Source organism: Fusarium musae, chromosome 5 (genome assembly GCF_019915245.1).
Source record: "Fusarium musae strain F31 chromosome 5, whole genome shotgun sequence".
Classification (NCBI taxonomy): domain Eukaryota; kingdom Fungi; phylum Ascomycota; class Sordariomycetes; order Hypocreales; family Nectriaceae; genus Fusarium; species Fusarium musae.
The window spans coordinates 1,443,461-1,462,456 of NC_058391.1; the positions used below are offsets into that span (position 1 = coordinate 1,443,461).

The window sequence follows — 18,996 nt, forward strand, 5'->3', positions numbered from 1 at the left end:
GTAATACAAAATATCTATGCATTTCTAAATATCAATCAAACGCCTTGTCCCTATTCATCATCGCTATCGCTGTCACTTCCGTATGCCACCAAAGGTCCTGTTGTAGCCGCTGCTTTCGGTTTCGATGCCACCGAGACCTTGGCCTTGTTAAGAGCTGCGAGGGTGCTGCCTGAGAAGATGCCACCAGTCTCTTGTTGAGTTTGAGGTTGTTGCTCCTCACCCTGAGCCGGTGGTTCGCCTGACTCTCCGTTTTCAATCATTGGCCGTTCCTGGTGTTCAACTGCGAACCCTTCTCGACCCAGGGGGTTTACTGCCTGAGTACCTCGGGCAAAGTGGATTTCATCGGGCGCTTCGTATCCCTCAAGACCATAGCTGCTTTCGATCTTCCGTCGCTTTCTAGCTTCGGGATCTCGGCCTTCGATTTCAGCGACGAATTCTGCAGGAAGGGCTCTTCGAATAGCCTCAGCGGCTTGCTCCTCGATTTTGCGCGCTTCTCGAGCTTGCGCCATGGGGTTGGGATCGGCTGTTGCCCAGCGAACGTTGAGCACTTCCTCGTGGTCGAGAGACTGATGTGCCATGGCCTCTTTGGCAAATTCGGCATTGGCTTGGTTGACATATGTGATAAATGCGACACCTCGGGTGTTGAGAACACGAACTATAATTATGAGTAACAAGTCGATTAGGATATTGGAACTGGAACTTACTGCGCTCTACAGGGCCCCATTCTGCAAAGTGTCGCGCCACAATCTCTTCGATATCGTCTGTGACATGAATCCTTCCGACATACACTGTTCTGTTTTGCCTCATAAAACTTCCGACACCACCCATGTCGTCTCGATAGTCGGAAAACTTGTCGCGTCCAAAGCAGTCGACATTAGGGTTAAAGTGATCGTAGGGTCCAGGTAGCCTATGAAGATATTCGCAGTCTTGACCTTTGGGACAAACGCCACGCGCAAAGCGCAAACAGAAGTAGCTTCCAGGCATCCCGTCAGCCTTTGTATATCCGCTGTCCTTCGCGACATTGCAGCGACCCTTCGCTTTGGTCTTCGATAGGTATTTGTCTTCTCGATCACCACCAGACCACTTGTTATACCAAATGTTAAAAATTGTACCGGTCTGAGGAGGAGGTTCTGATGTGACGAAATCGGGATCGACTTGGGCGCGCGCAGGTCGCTTCTTCTTGCGAATGATCTTCTTGACGACTTTCTTTCCAGTTGGCGCTGCAACCTCTGTATTTGTGGTCGCTACCGCCATTTCCTGCCCTTCTTGCTCGACTACCGGCGCCGTTTCGATTTGTTCTGCTGTATCAGCCATTGTATCGAAAGTGGAAGATGAATCCTGAGAAGGTGTTGTGATGGCAACGCGACGAGCCTGTGCTGATGATGCAAGGCTGTAGAAAGATCCATTTCTGGGGAGAAATAAAGTGTCAGAAAGGGAAGGCGGTGAGATTGACCTCCCGCACATGTGGAGCTTGTTCGTTCGAATTCTGCCACGACTTCATCAGGCCTCATAACCCCCCACTCATGATTTAGATCTTGATCTGGCGCCTGATATTCGGTTTATACTTTCTCTTGACTGTCTTTTCCTTTTTGAACTCTGTCTAGAGACGCAAAAGCGTTTCTGAGTACCGCAAATATGGTGAACATTACGGAGAAGATCAAGGAGTAAGTTCAGTCTTGAAAACAGTAGCGGGGCATCACTGACATATTAACAGGATTGAGGAGGAGATGAAGAAGACACAAAGTTAGTAAATCTATGGTCTTAGAAAACCTCATACTCTGTCCCTTTGTTACACAATTGGTGCAGTTTGCCCGAAGACGAGACCTAAAGCAGTTGGTCTTGGGTGAATTTAAAGTTGCGACAAGTTGGAGGAATATCAAATGATCCCAAGGACTTCACAAGACTTCATGAATAATGACTAATGTCTTTTTTAGAGAACAAGGCGACTGGTATGTTGTCGTAGAAATAATTTCTGAATGTTGCAATATTGACGGCACCCAGAATATCATTTGGGTCTATTAAAAGGGTTGGTTTGGCATGCCATGACTACAGGGCTGTGGCCTTAGAAGAGATTTATACTAATTATTGTAGAAAACTCGCTCGACTAAGGGCACAGCTTCTAGAGCCTGGTCCTGGAGCTGGCGGTGGTGGTGGCTCTGGTTTTGATGTCAGCAAAAGTGGTGATGCGCGAATTGCTCTTGTTGGTTTCCCATCAGTGGGAAAGTCGACGTTCTTATCAAAAGTCACCAAGACGCGGTCAGAAGTTGCTTCTTATGCTTTCACAACCTTGACAGCCATTCCCGGTGTGCTCGAGTATGGAGGTGCTGAGATTCAGCTGCTCGATCTTCCTGGTATTATCGAGGGTGCTTCTGAAGGCAAGGGTCGAGGAAGACAAGTTATCTCAGCCGCCAAGACGAGTGACCTTATTCTAATGGTTCTCGACGCTACCAAGAAAGCGGAACAAAGAGCATTGCTTGAGGCTGAATTGGAAGCTGTCGGTATCCGCCTGAACCGAGAACCACCGTAAGTTCAACTGAGACAAGTTTGAATCGCTATTAATATGAGACCTTAGCAACATTTACCTCAAGGTCAAGACAGCGGGTGGCATGAAAATCACATTCCAGTCGCCTCCCAAGAACCTGGACGAGAAGATGCTCTACAATATCCTGCGCGACTACAAGATTCTTAATTGTGAGGTTCTTGTTCGTGATGAGAACGCTACAGTCGATGACTTCATTGATGTTATCATGAAGGACCATCGAAAGTACATCAAGTGTCTGTACGTCTACAACAAGATTGACAGTGTCTCGCTTGATTTCCTGGACAAGCTAGCACGCGAGGATCATACCGTTGTCATGAGTTGTGAGCTGGACCTGGGTATTCAGGATGTTGTGGACAGATGTTGGAATGAGCTCAAGCTGATCCGTATTTACACCAAACGCAAGGGTGCTGAACCAGACTTTAGTGAGGCGTTGATTGTGCGCAGTAACAGCACAATCGAGGATGTCTGTGACCGCATTCACAGGACTCTGAAGGACACGTTCAAGTATGCGCTGGTATGGGGTGCTAGCGCAAGACATGTTCCTCAAAGAGTTGGTCTAGCACATCCTGTGGCGGATGAAGATGTGGTGTATATCGTCAGTGCTTGGAAGGCTTAGTTGCCTGTGCAAGCTTCTTAAAGCCAAAAACAAAAAATCAGTATCACACTCAGTTTCATCCGTTCAAGTTCAGAACTGAAAAACATGTTTCATTGTTAAAATTGTACATAAAAAGGCCACCAGAAAAGAAAGGCAAGCCAAACCCTGTCATCGCATCATATCAAGCCAAAGTTTCCATAACCTGTATCACCAATACAATGTGTGTATGTGTATGTCAAGTGAACCCCTAACGCCGTATTCCTGACCTCCAGCGGTTCAATAAACACCATTGGCTAGTAGACCATAGCCAACAAAAGCAAAAGCCGTGCCCATGAAATGTGGACATGTTTTACCCGGAAAGAAGAGACGTATTGCTGACTCTCTTACAGCTGGAAACCGGCCTTGGCTGGTGCTGGCTTTGCCCCCAAGGGATTGTCGCCCTGGAGTTTCTTAGCGCTCGCTTGGGCGAACAAGGACTTAGGCTTGGCCCTGAAGAAGATGTTAGTTCATTGTTGTTGTTAAAAGAAGAGGAAGAGTGACGAACTTGCTAGCGTGCTTGTTTCGTAGAGCATTGATCTTTGCGGAGCAAGGGCTCATGATGTTGTCTGAAGGCGAGACGTACTTGTTGGCACTGCTTAAAGGTTAGACTTTGACATTGAGTTGTGGCTGTTGAGTGTCACTCACGTCTCTTCCTCAGCCATCTTGGACTGGAGAACCTGGCGATGGTACTCCATGCTCTTAACGTCTTTGGTAACTGGCTGCTCAGTCATGGGAGCGTTGACGTCCTTATCGGCGAGAACTTTGGCTGACATGATGAAAGTGTTGTGAGAAGATAGTGTAGAGGCGTTCGTGTGAGAGCGTGATACTCGAGTGTAGAGAGTGTAGAAGTTGATCTGTGATAACGTTCTTTGTTTGTGTATGAAGAAAAACAGTTGGGATGGATGTTGGGTTTCTTTAATGAAAAGATAGAATGCCCTTGTATGAAATAGGTACAGTCCTTGCACAAGTAGTAGAAAATTAGCAGGCAAAGTAAACGGTGCCCCCTGTTGACGGGGCAACGGGCAATTAAAGAAAAATGCAAGGATTTTGGGCAGCAGGGACCCGATGACGTTGATTATTTCCGTGTCTTAGCGGGCGATAGAGGCCTGGAATGGTCGGCTACAGGGGACTCCACTGTGAGAAATGGCACGCTGAGGCCTGTGTTTTACGCTTGCTTGTCGTGAACAACGCACCATCACTGGGGTAATCGAATGGCATGACTTACATGTATGAGAAAAAGCTCTCAGGGATTAGATGTTGACTCATTAAGAAAAGAGACGTTGCATGATAGTTCTAGGACAGCCAATGAAACTCAAGGACACCGGGACCTTTGAAACTTCTCTTCAACTATACCCCGTTGTTCAAGGTATAATGGAAGTGCAATATGGCATATCACACTTGAGACTACAAGCATAATCAAATGTCACTATTGACAGAGGATTCCCCGGGGATGTGTGAATTATGCCCTTAATATTGGTGTCATGGATGAAATCAATGCCAATAATGGCCCCAAGGAGCTCTAGATTCCCTGCTACAGACACCAACGGCAAGTAGACAGACTGGTGATCCTTATCAAGAGTTCATCGTCTACGAACAGCTGAGGAATAGCTATGCCGTATTCAACAAATAGCTTGTTATATATATATCGAGTTTAATAATATAATAATTAGATATTCAACTGACTTAGTTATGCGGCCGCCCTTTGGCCATTATCAAACAAACAACCAACAATACTCTACCACGCCACTCTTCGCTGTGACAACAAAACACTAAAGCTTAGCATTGTGCTTTATTCTGGCACCAGGCTGAAGCCTCTCAACACCGTATTGCTTCAACAACTCCTCAGTCTTAGCCCTCTGTCTCTTAATGGTCGCTGTCGCCTCAGCACTGCGTTTGTTCTCATTTTTACCCAGCTGCTGCAGATGCACCTCATCAGGTCCGTCGGCAAGGCGCAGTGTTCGGATACCTGCCCACATGTATGCCAGGGGTGTATCCTGGGAAACACCAGCACCTCCGTAAGCCTGAACCGCACGGTCGATGACGTTGAGAGCGGTCTGGGGAATGAGGACCTTGGCTTCTGCGATCTCCTTGAGGGCCTTCTTGGGACCTAGGTCGTCCATCTTGATGGCGGCATTGAGAACGATTAGGCGTGCGGCATCGATTTCGATACGGGACTTGGCAATCCATTCGAGGATGACACCGTGTTCGCGGAGAAGTTTACCAAATGGCTTCTTAGACTCATCGTTGACACGGAGGAGCATCCAGTCAAGAGCACGCTCAGCCTAAATAGTGTTAGATATTGGTTCACACTGAGGAATATCATGGTAAACTTACAGCGCCAATGCTGCGCATAGCATGGTGAATACGGCCAGGTCCAAGGCGACCCTGAATAATCTCGAATCCTCGCCCCTCGCCGAGGACAAGGTTAGAGACAGGAACTCTGACGTTCTTGAAGGTGATGTGTCCATGGCCGTGAGGAGCATCGTCGAATCCGTAGACCTTGAGCATGCGGTCGATGGTAATACCAGGTGTTCCGGCGGGCACCAGAACGACCGACTGCTGGCGATAAGTGTCCTTGTTGTTGGCATCTGTCTTGCCCATAACGATGTAAATCTGGCATCGTGGGTCACCAGCACCGCTGGACCACCACTTTTGGCCATTGAGAACGTACTCGTTACCCTCGCGACGAATATCCATCTCAATGTTTGTTGCGTCAGATGAAGCAATCTGAGGCTCTGTCATGAGGAACGCGGAACGGATCTTGCCATCCATGAGAGGCTTCAACCACTGCTCCTTTTGAGCATCGTTACCATACTTGGCCAGCACTTCCATGTTGCCTGTGTCGGGAGCTGAGCAATTGCATGCTTCGGAAGCAACGTGTGAGCGGCCGAGCCACTCAGCCATGAGACCGTACTCGAGGTTGGTGTAGCCAGGAGACTCCTTGTAGTGGCCCTTGGGGAGGAACATGTTCCAGAGACCGAGCTTTCGGGCCTTGACCTTAAGATCCTCGATAATGGAAGGGTGGCCCTCCCAACGAGCTTCACCCTCGCCAGCTTGAGCCTCTACAACAGGGTCGGCGCTAACAAGAATTAGAGATACAGTTGCGCTGTGTGAAAGGGGAAACTAACGGGATACATTCTTCCTCGACAAACTTGGCGACAAGGTCAAGCTGCTTCTTGGCAGCATCGCTGACGCGATTGACAGCCTGTATTGTCAGTGTTAGTGTCACTATGCTCTTGGGTTAAGTTCAGGATGGAGCTTCTCACAATGAGAGGGATTCTTGCCGACATGGTAATTGTATGTAGTCGACGTAGGGGGGACTGTGATATGGGTGGATGTAATAAGGGAGTGTAGGATCACAAGCAAAATGGATGATATATCACAACAACAATGTCAAGACAGCGAGATAATATGAGAAAGGAGAGAGGAATCCAGTCAAGATATAAAGAAATAAAGTACAAGTTGGTTACTGCAAACAATTCTACCCTACCCCAGGTTCGTCTCAAGCTCCAACTTCTCCGCACATCGTCCAATATCCAGCAACGGGACCGAGGTTCGCGGCTGCTGACTGTACATCTTGGCCACTCACAGCTCGAGCTTCTCCAGGTGGATATCCTTGAAATCCGGGGTACAACTGCTATCATTGGAAGCCTTCACAGCCTCGGACAGAGGTGGGTCTAAGCCGAGGAGCTCTGCTAGCTGACTCGAGCTTCCCCGGTTAGAGGCGACTCGATTGATGTACGATGATTGATAATGGCTCGACTCTTGATCTAATAATGGCCTGATTAGATGCATATTTAAGAAGTAAAGCCTAGGCATTGCCTCGAGACTCTAGCAGCTGACGCATCAAGACTCAAACACGTCTCATCTCATATCCCCATCATCATATCACACTCAAGAAGATGATGAAGCATTTCAAAAGACAGAACAAGTCGCATCCATGTATAAACACCAAGGAGAAAGAAGAAGAAAAACTAAACCCAGCTGCCTCTTTATGATACATCCAGGCAACGTCAATAATCCACCACCGAGAATAGCTACCATCCTCGTCACTCCACACAATCACAAACATCCCCACATCCAATTAGCATCTGCCCATGTCATCCTTTAACAAGCGCAGCCATCACGGTCATTCTCGATGTGGATGTTGATCGGGTCATCAAAGTCGCCGCTGAATTCTTCAGACTCTTCTTGGGCGAGAGCATTGCGAGCAATCACTGCGAATCGTTAGCTTTGTCAAGGTGTCAGAGCATAGAGTCTTACCTTCAAAAGCCTGGTCGATGTTGATGGCTTCCTTGGCACTTGTCTCAAAGTAGGGAATGTCTCCCTTGGACTGGCAGAATGTCATGGCGCGCTTGTTGGAAATCTTTGATAATGTTAGATCGTGATCACCAATGCTTTCTGCTTACTCACCACTCGCTTGCTCTCCTCGACATCAATCTTGTTTCCGAGTACGACCTAATTTCTGCATCAGCACGCTTCCTTCTTTCAAGCCTAGGGCTACTAACAAATGGGAAGTTGGGAGGGTCCCGAGGAGAAGCCTGGATGAGAAATTCGTCTCTCCAGCTGTCCAGCGCCTCGAAACTCTTGGCATTGTTCACGTCGTAGACCAAAACGCAGCAATCAGCACCTCGGTAGAACGCTACGCCGAGGGATTGGAAACGTTCTTGACCGGCCGTATCCCAGAGCTATCCCAGAAGAGTCAGCCTAATGTCCCTCAAGGTGCGCTCTTGTCTCCCTGTCCTACCTGCATGGTAACTTGTCGATCGTCAACGAGGACCTCTCGAGTTAGAAAGTCGGCCCCGATAGTGGCCTTGTAGCTCGCGCTAAACTTCTTGTTGACCTTTAATTACAAGATCACCGTCAGTCTTGTCACAATTTCATCGATATTGATTGAAGATGCGTACATATTGGTTCATCAAGCTGGTCTTGCCAACACCGCTATCGCCCAGGATGATAACCTATTTTCACATTTGTATCAATACTTGGGGTTCTGGACAAGTTCTGACGTGATTTTCATCATCTCGCACCTTGAGAAGGACCTTCTTTCGTGAAGACATGTTGAAATATTGTTTCTGGACGAGAAGCGTTGCTCAATGACGTTATCTCGTGCGTATCTCGTGCGTTCCAGACGCAATGATCGAAGCGCCGTCGACCTTATAGCCTCGATTTCTCTATTCTTCGGCTCGTGGGCTGTCTTCGATGTGTAGCAGGACTTCTGCTGCTGTGATTGATCTGGAACTGAAATTCGACCGTCAAGATCGGGTACGTAAAAGGTTGGTGTTTTGGAGATGGCAGCGGCGTATGACGGTGGGCGGAGGTACCAATGTCGCAGCCTTGCCCGTCGCTCGAGGTGATTCTACAGACTAGTCCGTGTTCAGATTAGTGGCATGCACAGGTCAGGAAAGTGGGGGTCGCAAGCCGCTGGTGGTCTTGGGTTTGTGCAACTCCACGTGACATCATATGCACCTCTATCATGCAACTTTAAGCTTCCGAGAACTACCTTAGCTTTCATAAGAACGTTCTAGTAGGGATCAACCTTCATTATCAGGTACGCAAAGCCTCATGGACGTGCCAGCGAGGTTGAGACGGCTGAATTATGGCGGATGATGGCCTACTCGACAAGGTCCACGCTCTGAGTGATCTCGAGCTGGCCTTACTCCTTTGTCTAATTAGTCGCGAACACTGTCTTGTCAGCACACTATCCGATGCCATCGACGACTTGATTCAGGAGCTACAGCTTGTAGCTACAAAGACATTCGGCCTCACTTGGGTCGTGATCGATTGCACTCCCTCCACGACGCTCGAAGACTTGGCCTCTGCTCTTCTTCTAGGCAATGCGGCTTCTCCATCTAGTCACTCTCCGACAGCATCGCGCCATCCCGACTCATACTTTACGTCGAGGCCATCAACGTCGCATCCGCGCACGCCCCTCAGTCCTCTAACTCCCAGTGGTGCGTTTACGTCTCGAATTGCCAACGTGGTTTTCGCAAAGAATCTCGATCGAGCACCACAAGCTGTACAGATCCAGGCGCTGGAACTTCTACGTACCCGTCGTATCTTTACACGAACTTCTGTTCAGACAGCTCCGAAACAATTCGTCTTTATTCCGGTCCTAGAGGCAACTAGTGGAGGCGAAGCTCGTGTGACGGCGCACCTAAATGATTTCTTATATATAGCCTATTGGCATAATCCCGAAGATGGGTTCGTCAATTTGGAGGAGGCAGATGGTAGCAATGATGCCGATACTGCCTCTACGGGTAGTGTCGTGAAAAGGGGTCCTGGAGAGGAAACCAGCTCAGACCCACCCCTGATTGTCGAAAGCGTAGGTTGCCCTGATTCGCTTTCTGTCCAGCCGTTGACTGTATTATAGGATATCAGTTATCTTGGTACACTCAGTAAAGAGGCACAAGTAGATGTCGAAATCATCCGCTACCAGATGAACATCATCTCATTCCTTCGAATGCACCGAGCTGTTGCTGGGGGTATCAGTCCTACAGCCACAAAACACTTTGGTCAACTCATGCGTTGTTTAGCTGCTTTGCATCGTCTAGACTTTGTAACACCAGCTCTAGTTGGCCTCGCTGCCCGCAAGGTGTACTTACACCGAGTACAGCTGACTCCTCCTGAAAAGGAGAGGAGCATGCAATGGGGGAGTAGACTTGAAGCAGTAGAAGCCCTATTAGAAGATATCGGTCCTGAGGATGTGATTGAAGATGTTTTGGGCATGGTGACCGCGCCGGTCTAAGGTCGCTACCTTGTATTAATAAATTCTATAATATGCTACACGCCGTGGCAAGTCGAGGACTCCAGTTCCCCCATGAAGCCACCCATGACGTGCAATCTCGTTCATCTTTTGTTCATGCTGCCGTTGGTCCGTAGCGTGATTTTGCCATATCCCAATGTCATTGCCGTTCCAAAAGAATCGGTCTAGTAGTAAAAGCAAAAGCCAACATGCATCTCCTTTCAACGCCAAATATCCTATGGTATAACTTAAGCAATCTGGTTGACCTTGCAAGACCAGCCAGAGCCACCAGCAAGAAGAGGCAAACTGGGAAATCGTTAGTAAGGGACAAGAAATAGACGAGATCGTAGAAACTTACCTAGCACCAAGGCACCAGCCGAGCTCGTTGCCCTTGATCTTCTTGGCAATCTTAACCTCGCGGTCAATGGGCATTTCGTATCCACTGTGGAGGAGGGCCATCATGAAGTTGAGGTCCAGGCACCACTCAGGTCGGCCATCCAACTCGGCCATAGCATCAGGGATGGTGGTGAAAACATCCCAACCAGACTTGCCCATACAGACAGTCTGGGTAAGATCGTGCATCTCGCGAAGAGTGAACGAGTCGGGCATACCGAGGGGCTTGGTGCGGTCGAAGAAGTAGGAGAAGATGTAGACATCCTCCTTGGTGAAGGTCTTGGAAAGCAGGGGCTGGTGAATGCCGTTGAACGAGCAGGGAGCGAGCTTGCACTCCTCATCCTTGTTGAGAATCTTCTCAGCAAGGTTTCGGCACTGAGCGGGAGCAGGCTGCGAGGGACCAACAAAGGTAACCTCAACAGGCTCCTCACTGCCTTCAAGAGTAACTTCAACAGTCTTGTTCATGCCTGGGGCAATGCAGGGGTTAACAATGGGTTGCTTGACCCAGGCCTTGTCGGTATTCTTAGACTCGATATCCTTGATGAGAGCACCGTGGATGGCCTTGCGGGCAGCCATAAGACCATAGCCCAAGTGAGAGTGTTGGTAGAGCTCGAAGTGACGACCGCCGAAGTCGAGATCGTACTTGTGGTCACCCTCAGCAAGCTTCTCGGGCATTCCACCGTGAGCAGCGCCCTTGAAAGTGGGCTCGAAAACGATCTGAGTAGAACCACCGCCAAGATCAAAGACAGCGGCAGTCTCGCTCTTATCGGGACCGCCAATCTTGCCGAGAAGGTAGTTAGTAGTGATCCAAGCATAAACGCCCTCGAGAGAACCGTCCATGATAACGACGCCTTCGTTCTCCTTGTCAACGACAGGGAAAGGGTAATCCTGCTCGAGGTGTCGTCGGACTTCGGCAAGAATAGCATCGGAAGCTTCCTTGCCAATCATTCGAAGACCAGCGGTGGCCTTTACAGCGACGGGAGTGCAGCCCTTGAGGGCGTTGGGAACAGTATCCATAGCGACCTTCATGAGGGGATCGAGACTCTTGGCAGCGGCCACAGGGTCGCCGTTATACTTGCTGAGGCCACCGACATCCTTCTCGGTCATCTTGAACTCCTCGTGCTCAAGCTCGGGGGTATCACCACAGTTGTTGAACTTGTATACGTGGATTCGCGAACCAGTGCTGCCGGCATCGATCATGAGAACATACTGGACAATGGGCTTGTCCTTGGAGTAAGACTTTGTGCATCGATCGGTACCGTAGGAAGAATCTGAGGGGGACTGGCCATTGTTGCCCTGCGCAGGGTGAGTGACTGCATCTTGTTAGCACAATGCGATTCGGACTCTCGATCGACAGCTGCTACTACCTCCACTAGGCGTACCTTCGTGATACACTTCAACACCCTTGGGGGAGACAAAGTAGAAGAGGGTAACAATCGCAAAAACGATGGCGGCAGTCTTAATCCACCTCGTCCGCTGGGACTGCGTCATCCAAGACTCCTTCATCCTGCCAATAATGCCTTGCCTCTTGGGCTTAAACTTGTATCGGTCTGGTTTCTCGTGAGGGTCGAAGACGGGGAACTTTGATGAGGGCGGCGATGTGGGTGTTCTCATGAGCGCGGGTCTCGCGAGAAGGGGAGATAAGATTGTGGTGTCGGGGGCTGTCTATTTAAAGAAGGGACTGGACTGGGTCGACCATCGGATAAGTCTAGGTAGGGAGGGAATGGTTGGTTCACTTCGAAACGAGGGTTGGGTTGGGTTGGGAGGAGCGTGGCGAAAAAAAGGAATAAATTAAAAGGGATGGGATGGACGAGACGAGATTTTGGTTGTTGGCTGTTGACAAGCTGGCTCTCTCTCTCTCTCTCTCTTTCAGTTGCAGACCGATAGGCTAACACGGGATAACTACAGTGAGAAAGGGGGGGCAAAGATAGTTTTCGTGAGAGACGGAAATGGTTTGGTTTGCGTGGTACAGCCAATCTGCATGCTTAAAAATCGAGGTTCCACACGCACCTCCACGGCCATAGCGATAGTGCCCGTCCAGCTGGCGCATCTGTCAGGGGCTTGGAACCTTGGAGACATGCGAAAAGCCCCTGAAATCCCAGGGAAGAGAACGAAACGCTAATTTTAGATGCCCCACCAATGATCAATATGCGACTTTCGATGTCATCAAGTTTGAACATTATTGAGAAATGCATGAGAAGACAGTTATAACTTCTCTAGTATTCAATACTCAAACTGTTCTGGCTCGATCTGTTATCTTCTGGCTAAGCCATTCTCTAGAATAGAGACTCAACTGCGCCTTTTTTCTAGGTAGAAACTCTCTCTCCGTCAGCGCCTTTAGAATGTTCCAGTTTCAAGTGAGGTCGACGCAATGTTGCCTGCCTATAGCGCGTCTTTCATACTTGCACTTCAATCCCTAGAATCCTCAAACTCGACCTGCTCAACTTAATAACCACAACCTTCACACCCGAGACTCTGCCTAAACCTTCTTAAAGTCATAAATACCTGTCGTAAATAAATCTTTACGATCCTTAATCAGCCAAGAAAACCAACCACATTCCTCTCACCTCCAAGAGACAAAAGATGGACGTCCAACTCTTTGTCTATGACCTCTCACGAGGCCTGGCACGCCAAATGTCCATGGGTCTTCTGGGCTTTCAGCTCGATGCCATCTATCACACCTCTATAGAACTCAACGGCAAAGAGTATGTCTATGACGGAGGCATTATCGCAATCAGACCAGGCTCATCACACCTTGGACAGCCCTTGGAGAAAATCCATCTCGGCACAACGAATCTGCCTATGGATGTAATAGAAGAGTTTCTCGACTCTCTACGGCCGATCTTTACACTAGAGGTAATGTCCTTGCTACTTGTTTTGCTTACTTGTCTAACAATTCACAGGCCTATGACCTCTTTCATCACAACTGTAATAATTTCAGCGATTCATTCGCAAACTTTCTATTAGGAAAGGGTATTCCGGAGCACATTGTCAAGATGCCACAGGCTGTTCTTGACTCGCCGATGGGCCGTATGCTTCTTCCTCAGCTTACTCAAGGGATTAATGCCGGGAGACAGAATGGCTCTATCCTCGGACTTCAACAGAGCGCTCAGACGCCAAGTGCTCCAAAACATGGCGTCAAGGTTGTTTCCAATTCTGCTGAGTTTGATCGTTTGATGAACGGGGCAAAGAATTCATGTGCGGTCGTCTTCTTTACCTCAGCGACATGCCCACCTTGCAAGGTCCTCTACCCAATTTATGACGAACTTGCGGAAGAAGTTGGGGAGAAAGCCACACTGATCAAGATCGACATTGCGCAGCCCCAAGCCCACGAAATTGGAAGCCGGTATTCCATCAGAGCGACACCAACCATCGTGACATTTCTGCGTGGTGAGGAGGAAAATAGGTGGTCAGGGGCTGATCCAGCTGCTCTTCGAGGAAATGTCCAGCTCCTAGTGCAAATGGCACATCCTGTTCATCCTCATGAGAGACTCCGGCTACCGACCTTTGCTAATTCTAATGCGAAGCCTGTTCTCTACACAAAGGTCCCTCCGCTGGACAAACTCCTGGTTAAGATGGGAGACGAAGTTGCTGGGAAACCAGAGGTACAAGCTCTCAAGAAATACCTTGAGGATCAGGCGAAGGATGGTCCTTCAAGTGCAGTCGTTCCTGAGATGAATCACCTGTCGAGCCTTGTCAGGGATTCGGTCCCGACACTTCCCATTGACATTCTTTTCACTATCGTTGACTTATTCAGATGCGCTCTTTCGGATCCTAGAGTCAGTGGATACTTTGCTGAAGAAAAGAACCATGAGACAGTCCGGACCGTGCTGGACTTCGTCAATCAACAGTCAGAGTGCCCTTATGCCCTTCGCCTGGTCACGCTCCAGATGGCCTGCAACTTCTTCTCGACACCCCTATTTTCTGACGAAATTATGCGAGACAACTCGTTACGTGCTTCGGTCATTCTTCTCATCTCTTCGAGCTTCCTTGACGAGAGCCACAACAACGTGCGGGTTGCTGGTTCTTCCCTCCTCTTCAACTTGTCCGTGGCAAATCGCCGGGCAAGACAAGAGTCAAAGCCTACTCTTTCAGGAGATGACGAGATAGAGCTTGCAGCGTCGGTAGTCGAGGCTATAGCCTTGGAAGAAAAGTCAGCAGAGGCGTTGCATGGAATGCTTCTCGCCTTGGGTCACTTGGTTTACGGTACGCCTCTTGATGGCGATCTCCCGGATCTGCTTCAGACAGTTGGTGCAGGAGACAATATCCTTGGCAAAAAGTCCAAATTCCCAGATGAAAAGCTCATATCAGAAGTCGGAAAAGAGTTGTTGGGTAAGGGGCTTAGGAAACCATAGATCACTGGGAATGATATTCTTCCGTTCCTAGTCCATGCTTTTACAATGATACCGCACTTAGCTAGAACTATACTCGAGTATGGAGCGCGACATCTTACTCAATCCCTTTTTGTGGATTTTAATTGTACGATATCGTGTGACTGCGACAGGCTGGCTTGCGTTCACTGACTAACAAGCTAAATGTGACCGGAGACCATATCCCAGCGGCTTTCTTTGAGCCAGGCTATAGCACCGTGTCCAAACCGCCTCTGGTTGTTCCCGCCACCAGCTCACACTCAGAGATGCCAGCCAATACAGGCCGGTTGTTTGGACTATACCGACTTAGATCGTGCTCCCGGTAGAGATGGGCTATGTCAACTCTTCCCGCAACTAGAGCTCGGTCATGTCGCAGCTCGAACGTGTTGGACTTCTCGTCATTGATACCTGTTATATGTTTAAGAAGTAAAACAACGAGGTTGAAATGCCCATTGGCTTCTGCAGCTTTCAAGGCATCTTCCAATTCGCCTGCGTGGTTTTGCGACTCATACCAAAGGCGACAGCCAATCCCTTCAGCAAGGAGATATTCAGCAACGTCGAGATGGCCTTCCTGACATGCAACTTTCAAGGCTGCGCCACCGATGTTTGCTGTGTCAAGGTGAATGTCTACACCGGCTCTTACCAATATCCTGACCCTCTCCAAAAGCCCTTTTTTCGCTGCAAGGACAAGGGTCTTTCCTCGACTAACCTCTGTGAGGAGATTCAAAGCGACCATCTGTTGAACAACTTCGCATGGCACGTTCGTCGGAACTGCACAACTGGCCAACGATTCCCGATCGTGCCAGCTTAGACCTCCTAAGTTTCTCACTCTTAGGTGAAGTATAAACTGAAAAAGGTCGTAACTGAAGTCATTTCGGCAAACTGAAGCCTCAATGGGAGAGAACTGACATTTCGTCCCTTTGTGCAGTTTAGCTCCATACTGCAAAAGCAGCTTAATCATGGCGATGTCACTCCAGTAACAAGCAGCTGCTAGCGGAGTCCATAATTGTACGTCGTTTTCGTCTTCTTCTTCATAACGAAGATGCGGCACGCTTGACTCGCTCCATTTGTGCTGTAGTAATCGAGTACAACTGTTGGGATTGCCTCGGGCTTCCAAGAGAAGGTTGGCCATCTCGTGCGAGCCTCGAAATATTGCAGCAAGCAATGGGCTGTCTCTGTTCTCTTGGTCTACCAAAGCGCCCTTGCGTAAGAGAAAAGCACACATTTCAGGATCTTGACCATAAGCGGCGTGGTAAAGGGCAGAGCAGACACCTCGGCTGTCGTTGACGGCTGCTCCAGCATGAAGAACTGTCTGCACAGTCCCTATACTGCCACTTATGACAGCCGCTTGGAGAACGGTCGTGTCATTTCCACTCTGGTAATCGTCGACTCGGGCGCCCATTTGCAAAAGCTGCTCGACGAGTTCTTGGCTTCCTGAAATCGCTGCAGCCTGTAGGCAAGTGAGTCCTCTTACTGCAGGTTGAGCATGAATGTCGCCTCCACGCCGAACCAGCAATCTGAGCAGACTATTGTTGCCGTTGAGTGACGCTGTTTGTAGAGCTGGTAAGATCGGGTAAGAGTATGGTGTCTTGTTCACGTCAACCCAATCTTCTGTGAGTGCATCGGCGAGGACACAGTCATTGATCTCTATTGCAGCCTGTAGTGCCGTGCCATCCAGATGCCAATCACGCGCAAATGAATATATGTTCACTGCTGATTATGAGAGTGCTTCCAAGATCTCGCATATCTTGCCACAATCCACCGCTCCAGGAAATTGCGGAAGCACGTCTTTGATGGACCTGGCAACTCCCCACCATCTTAGCATGTATAAGTAGACGGTATTCCATTGGGAAATTGGACATAGTCTAGGGTTTTCCCCTTTATGATGATTAGCCATGGGGCCATCAGCTGTAGCCCCAGCATCCACAAGACAACGAGCCATATCGAAGTTTCCATGTCCCCTTGCGAACATGAGTGGCGAGATTAGTGCAATTGAGATACCATCAAGCATGTGACCGTTCCCTGCAACACAGCTATTGGGTAATAATAGGTCTCTGGCATCGTCACAAACCAAGTTCGGGTCTGCCCCAGCTCCCAACAGCAGGGTGACCATATCTAGATCATTTCTGATAGCTGCTTGCTGAAGAGGGGTAAACCACATTCTGCCTGCGAAGTTCACTGGAGCACCAGCCTCTAGCAGTAGCTTTGCAGATGCCGTAGTTCTAGCATAAAGAAGAATAGAATGTGAGATCGACATGCGACGGATGTCCGCACCGGATTCCAAAAGACTTCTCACAATCCTGTCACCATTGTTTAATTTCAATACCTGCCTTATGGGTAATTCGCCGTCAAAGGATGATCTGGTAGCGTTGGCCCCATTCTTTAACAATAGATCAACCATGGGGCCATCGATATTGTTAATAGCCACTGCGAGTGCCCTGTCCAAATATCGTGAAGAAAAGTTACGGCCATGAGCAGTGTGCAAAAGCAATTTTAGTAGTTCCAGATCACCTACCCCGACAGCGCTGGGGAGTAGGTATCTGGAAGCGGTTTGGACAGTTAGTCCACCAAGGGCAATGGCGTCCTTGATGAGCCGGAGATAGTTATTGTCGATGGCCCATTTCAACAATATGTGCATGCATTCTACGCTGACTAACTTGTTTGAGCCAGCGTAAAATATCCATTGCAGCAGCAAAGAGTCGCAGTCCTCTAGTACAGGATGTCGCTGGTTTTCATGAAATCGAGGCAAGGCTGTCGCCAGGTGTGATATTAAGATGGGTACTTCGGTGAACTTTTGCTCATCCGAGGACATGAATTTCATGATCTTGCCAAGATTTTCTTGATTGTTCTGGCTTTTAGATCTTGCTAAACCTATAGCAGCGCTCGTAAAAACTGCTGTGTATTAGCTTGGACGCAGTTCATTGTGTGAGGTAGTGTTGCGTACCAGTCTCTTCAGCAAGCTTCCAGAACTTGAACCACGGCGTCGAGTATGGCATGACGCCATGGCCTTCCTTGGGGGTGTGAATCTCGATTGTTGTGAGGTCTTCGCAGGGACGAATTCCTCAACAAGGTATCAGCTTCGAGGTCAAGTTCCTGTAGAAGAGAACTCACTCTGGCACTCGGGCCCAAAGTCCCAGGTCCCAACGTACCTCCCTAAGGCCTTGCTGAGTTTCTTTTCCGAAACTGTTTTGCCATTCAGAACAATTTCAGTCTTTTTCCCGTTCTGCTCTTTTCGCCTTTGTATCTGTGAGCTCGTATACACCCATTCCTCCTTAGTCGTGTACTTTTTGAACTTCCATCTGGCAAGCCGACGAATGATCTGATGACGCCTTGAATATGTTAGATTTGATGTAAAGTTGCGTGAGGTGTTCTAGGGAGCCTACGATGCTGCAAATCCATACTTGTCCCGCAAAACCTCGGAAACTTTCTCGGGGCTGTTGTCTTCCTCAATATACAAGGTCCGAATAACGCTCTTGTGTCGCTCCCAGATCGCTTCTGAGATTTTAGGTGCTCGAGACATTGTGATTGCATGCGACAATCAGATAGAGCGGAAAATAATTCTAAATAGAGAGAAACATAATGGAGAGTCAACTCAGACCCAGCTGGGTCGGGTATTTAGAGTAGGTAGTTGTAGTTGATTCATATATCTGATGTGCCATAACCTCCACACACGCACCGACCTTACCTTTTCAAGTTGTCTATTGCGACTGCGCTCGACTCACGGCAGTAGGCTAATCGTACGGCAGTGCGCATTGCATATTCAGGCGACGAGGCGGTCATTAAGTGACTTGTATACGGTACTGTACCTGGGCTGTCATGGGTGGTCACTGGAGCGCAGGACCTGATTGGATATGGCCAAATTTTGCAAAATTGCTGCACATTTGCCTACTTACCTAACTTAAAATGAGACATTATAACCGGCCGCTGGACTCGCTGTTCGTTTGCTGAGGCCAAATTTTGCAAAATGTATCGCCATTAGTCGACCCCAACGGTATATGTAAGCGCTGCAGGTGGGCAAGTGAGTTTGCTATGCTACGCCCTGCCCTCATTTTCTTTAACCCAAACATTCCCCCATGTCCTTGCTCCCAATAAGATTTCCCATTACTTGAGAAAGTCGATGCCAACCCATTCCATCAGCTTAGAGTTGGATCCCTGCAGAACAGCAAAGGTTGAGGTGTAAATGCCACTGTATGTATGGACGAGACCAAATTTTGCATCTCAGTTGAGCCTGGATCGGCAAGATGGGTTGTAGATGACCGATTGAGTCGAAAACAGTGTTCGTGCTCGTGCAGTTTGGAGCTAGGACATGACA

The 18,996-nt window shown here is 48.8% G+C and overlaps 9 protein-coding genes across 9 annotated transcripts; 3 read left to right on the forward strand and 6 right to left on the reverse strand.

The window, feature by feature from the left end:
- Positions 1 to 50: 50 nt before the first annotated feature.
- Positions 51 to 1,314, reverse strand: CWC2 (Pre-mRNA-splicing factor; the record flags this gene model as incomplete). Its single annotated transcript, XM_044824499.1, has 2 exons — positions 51 to 655; positions 705 to 1,314. 2 exons carry the CDS (start codon positions 1,312 to 1,314, stop codon positions 51 to 53), a joined length of 1,215 nt encoding a protein of 404 aa, XP_044680156.1.
- Positions 1,315 to 1,635: 321 nt separating this feature from the next.
- On the forward strand, positions 1,636 to 3,158 carry RBG2 (Ribosome-interacting GTPase 2; the record flags this gene model as incomplete). The annotated part of the gene is made up of 3 exons (XM_044824500.1): positions 1,636 to 1,664; positions 2,092 to 2,523; positions 2,573 to 3,158. The coding sequence occupies 3 exons, from the start codon at positions 1,636 to 1,638 to the stop codon at positions 3,156 to 3,158; spliced, it is 1,047 nt and encodes a 348-aa protein (XP_044680157.1).
- A 362-nt stretch (positions 3,159 to 3,520) lies between these two features.
- On the reverse strand, positions 3,521 to 3,949 carry J7337_006842 (uncharacterized protein; the record flags this gene model as incomplete). The annotated part of the gene is made up of 3 exons (XM_044824501.1): positions 3,521 to 3,626; positions 3,682 to 3,768; positions 3,822 to 3,949. 3 exons carry the CDS (start codon positions 3,947 to 3,949, stop codon positions 3,521 to 3,523), a joined length of 321 nt encoding a protein of 106 aa, XP_044680158.1.
- A 996-nt stretch (positions 3,950 to 4,945) lies between these two features.
- J7337_006843 (uncharacterized protein) lies at positions 4,946 to 6,466 on the reverse strand (the record flags this gene model as incomplete). Its single annotated transcript, XM_044824502.1, has 4 exons — positions 4,946 to 5,458; positions 5,511 to 6,255; positions 6,305 to 6,381; positions 6,443 to 6,466. The coding sequence occupies 4 exons, from the start codon at positions 6,464 to 6,466 to the stop codon at positions 4,946 to 4,948; spliced, it is 1,359 nt and encodes a 452-aa protein (XP_044680159.1).
- Positions 6,467 to 7,283: 817 nt separating this feature from the next.
- On the reverse strand, positions 7,284 to 8,236 carry RAB7 (Ras- protein Rab-7; the record flags this gene model as incomplete). Its single annotated transcript, XM_044824503.1, has 7 exons — positions 7,284 to 7,393; positions 7,440 to 7,542; positions 7,590 to 7,634; positions 7,685 to 7,864; positions 7,924 to 8,019; positions 8,084 to 8,137; positions 8,207 to 8,236. 7 exons carry the CDS (start codon positions 8,234 to 8,236, stop codon positions 7,284 to 7,286), a joined length of 618 nt encoding a protein of 205 aa, XP_044680160.1.
- A 539-nt stretch (positions 8,237 to 8,775) lies between these two features.
- On the forward strand, positions 8,776 to 9,924 carry J7337_006845 (uncharacterized protein; the record flags this gene model as incomplete). The annotated part of the gene is made up of 2 exons (XM_044824504.1): positions 8,776 to 9,501; positions 9,550 to 9,924. The coding sequence occupies 2 exons, from the start codon at positions 8,776 to 8,778 to the stop codon at positions 9,922 to 9,924; spliced, it is 1,101 nt and encodes a 366-aa protein (XP_044680161.1).
- Positions 9,925 to 10,169: 245 nt separating this feature from the next.
- Positions 10,170 to 11,928, reverse strand: GDA1 (Guanosine-diphosphatase; the record flags this gene model as incomplete). The annotated part of the gene is made up of 3 exons (XM_044824505.1): positions 10,170 to 10,227; positions 10,280 to 11,627; positions 11,697 to 11,928. 3 exons carry the CDS (start codon positions 11,926 to 11,928, stop codon positions 10,170 to 10,172), a joined length of 1,638 nt encoding a protein of 545 aa, XP_044680162.1.
- Positions 11,929 to 12,897: 969 nt separating this feature from the next.
- Positions 12,898 to 14,669, forward strand: J7337_006847 (uncharacterized protein; the record flags this gene model as incomplete). The annotated part of the gene is made up of 2 exons (XM_044824506.1): positions 12,898 to 13,170; positions 13,218 to 14,669. The coding sequence occupies 2 exons, from the start codon at positions 12,898 to 12,900 to the stop codon at positions 14,667 to 14,669; spliced, it is 1,725 nt and encodes a 574-aa protein (XP_044680163.1).
- A 719-nt stretch (positions 14,670 to 15,388) lies between these two features.
- J7337_006848 (uncharacterized protein) lies at positions 15,389 to 18,204 on the reverse strand (the record flags this gene model as incomplete). Its single annotated transcript, XM_044824507.1, has 6 exons — positions 15,389 to 15,531; positions 15,594 to 16,341; positions 17,200 to 17,576; positions 17,629 to 17,745; positions 17,796 to 18,013; positions 18,068 to 18,204. 6 exons carry the CDS (start codon positions 18,202 to 18,204, stop codon positions 15,389 to 15,391), a joined length of 1,740 nt encoding a protein of 579 aa, XP_044680164.1.
- Between the last annotated feature and the right edge of the window lie 792 nt (positions 18,205 to 18,996).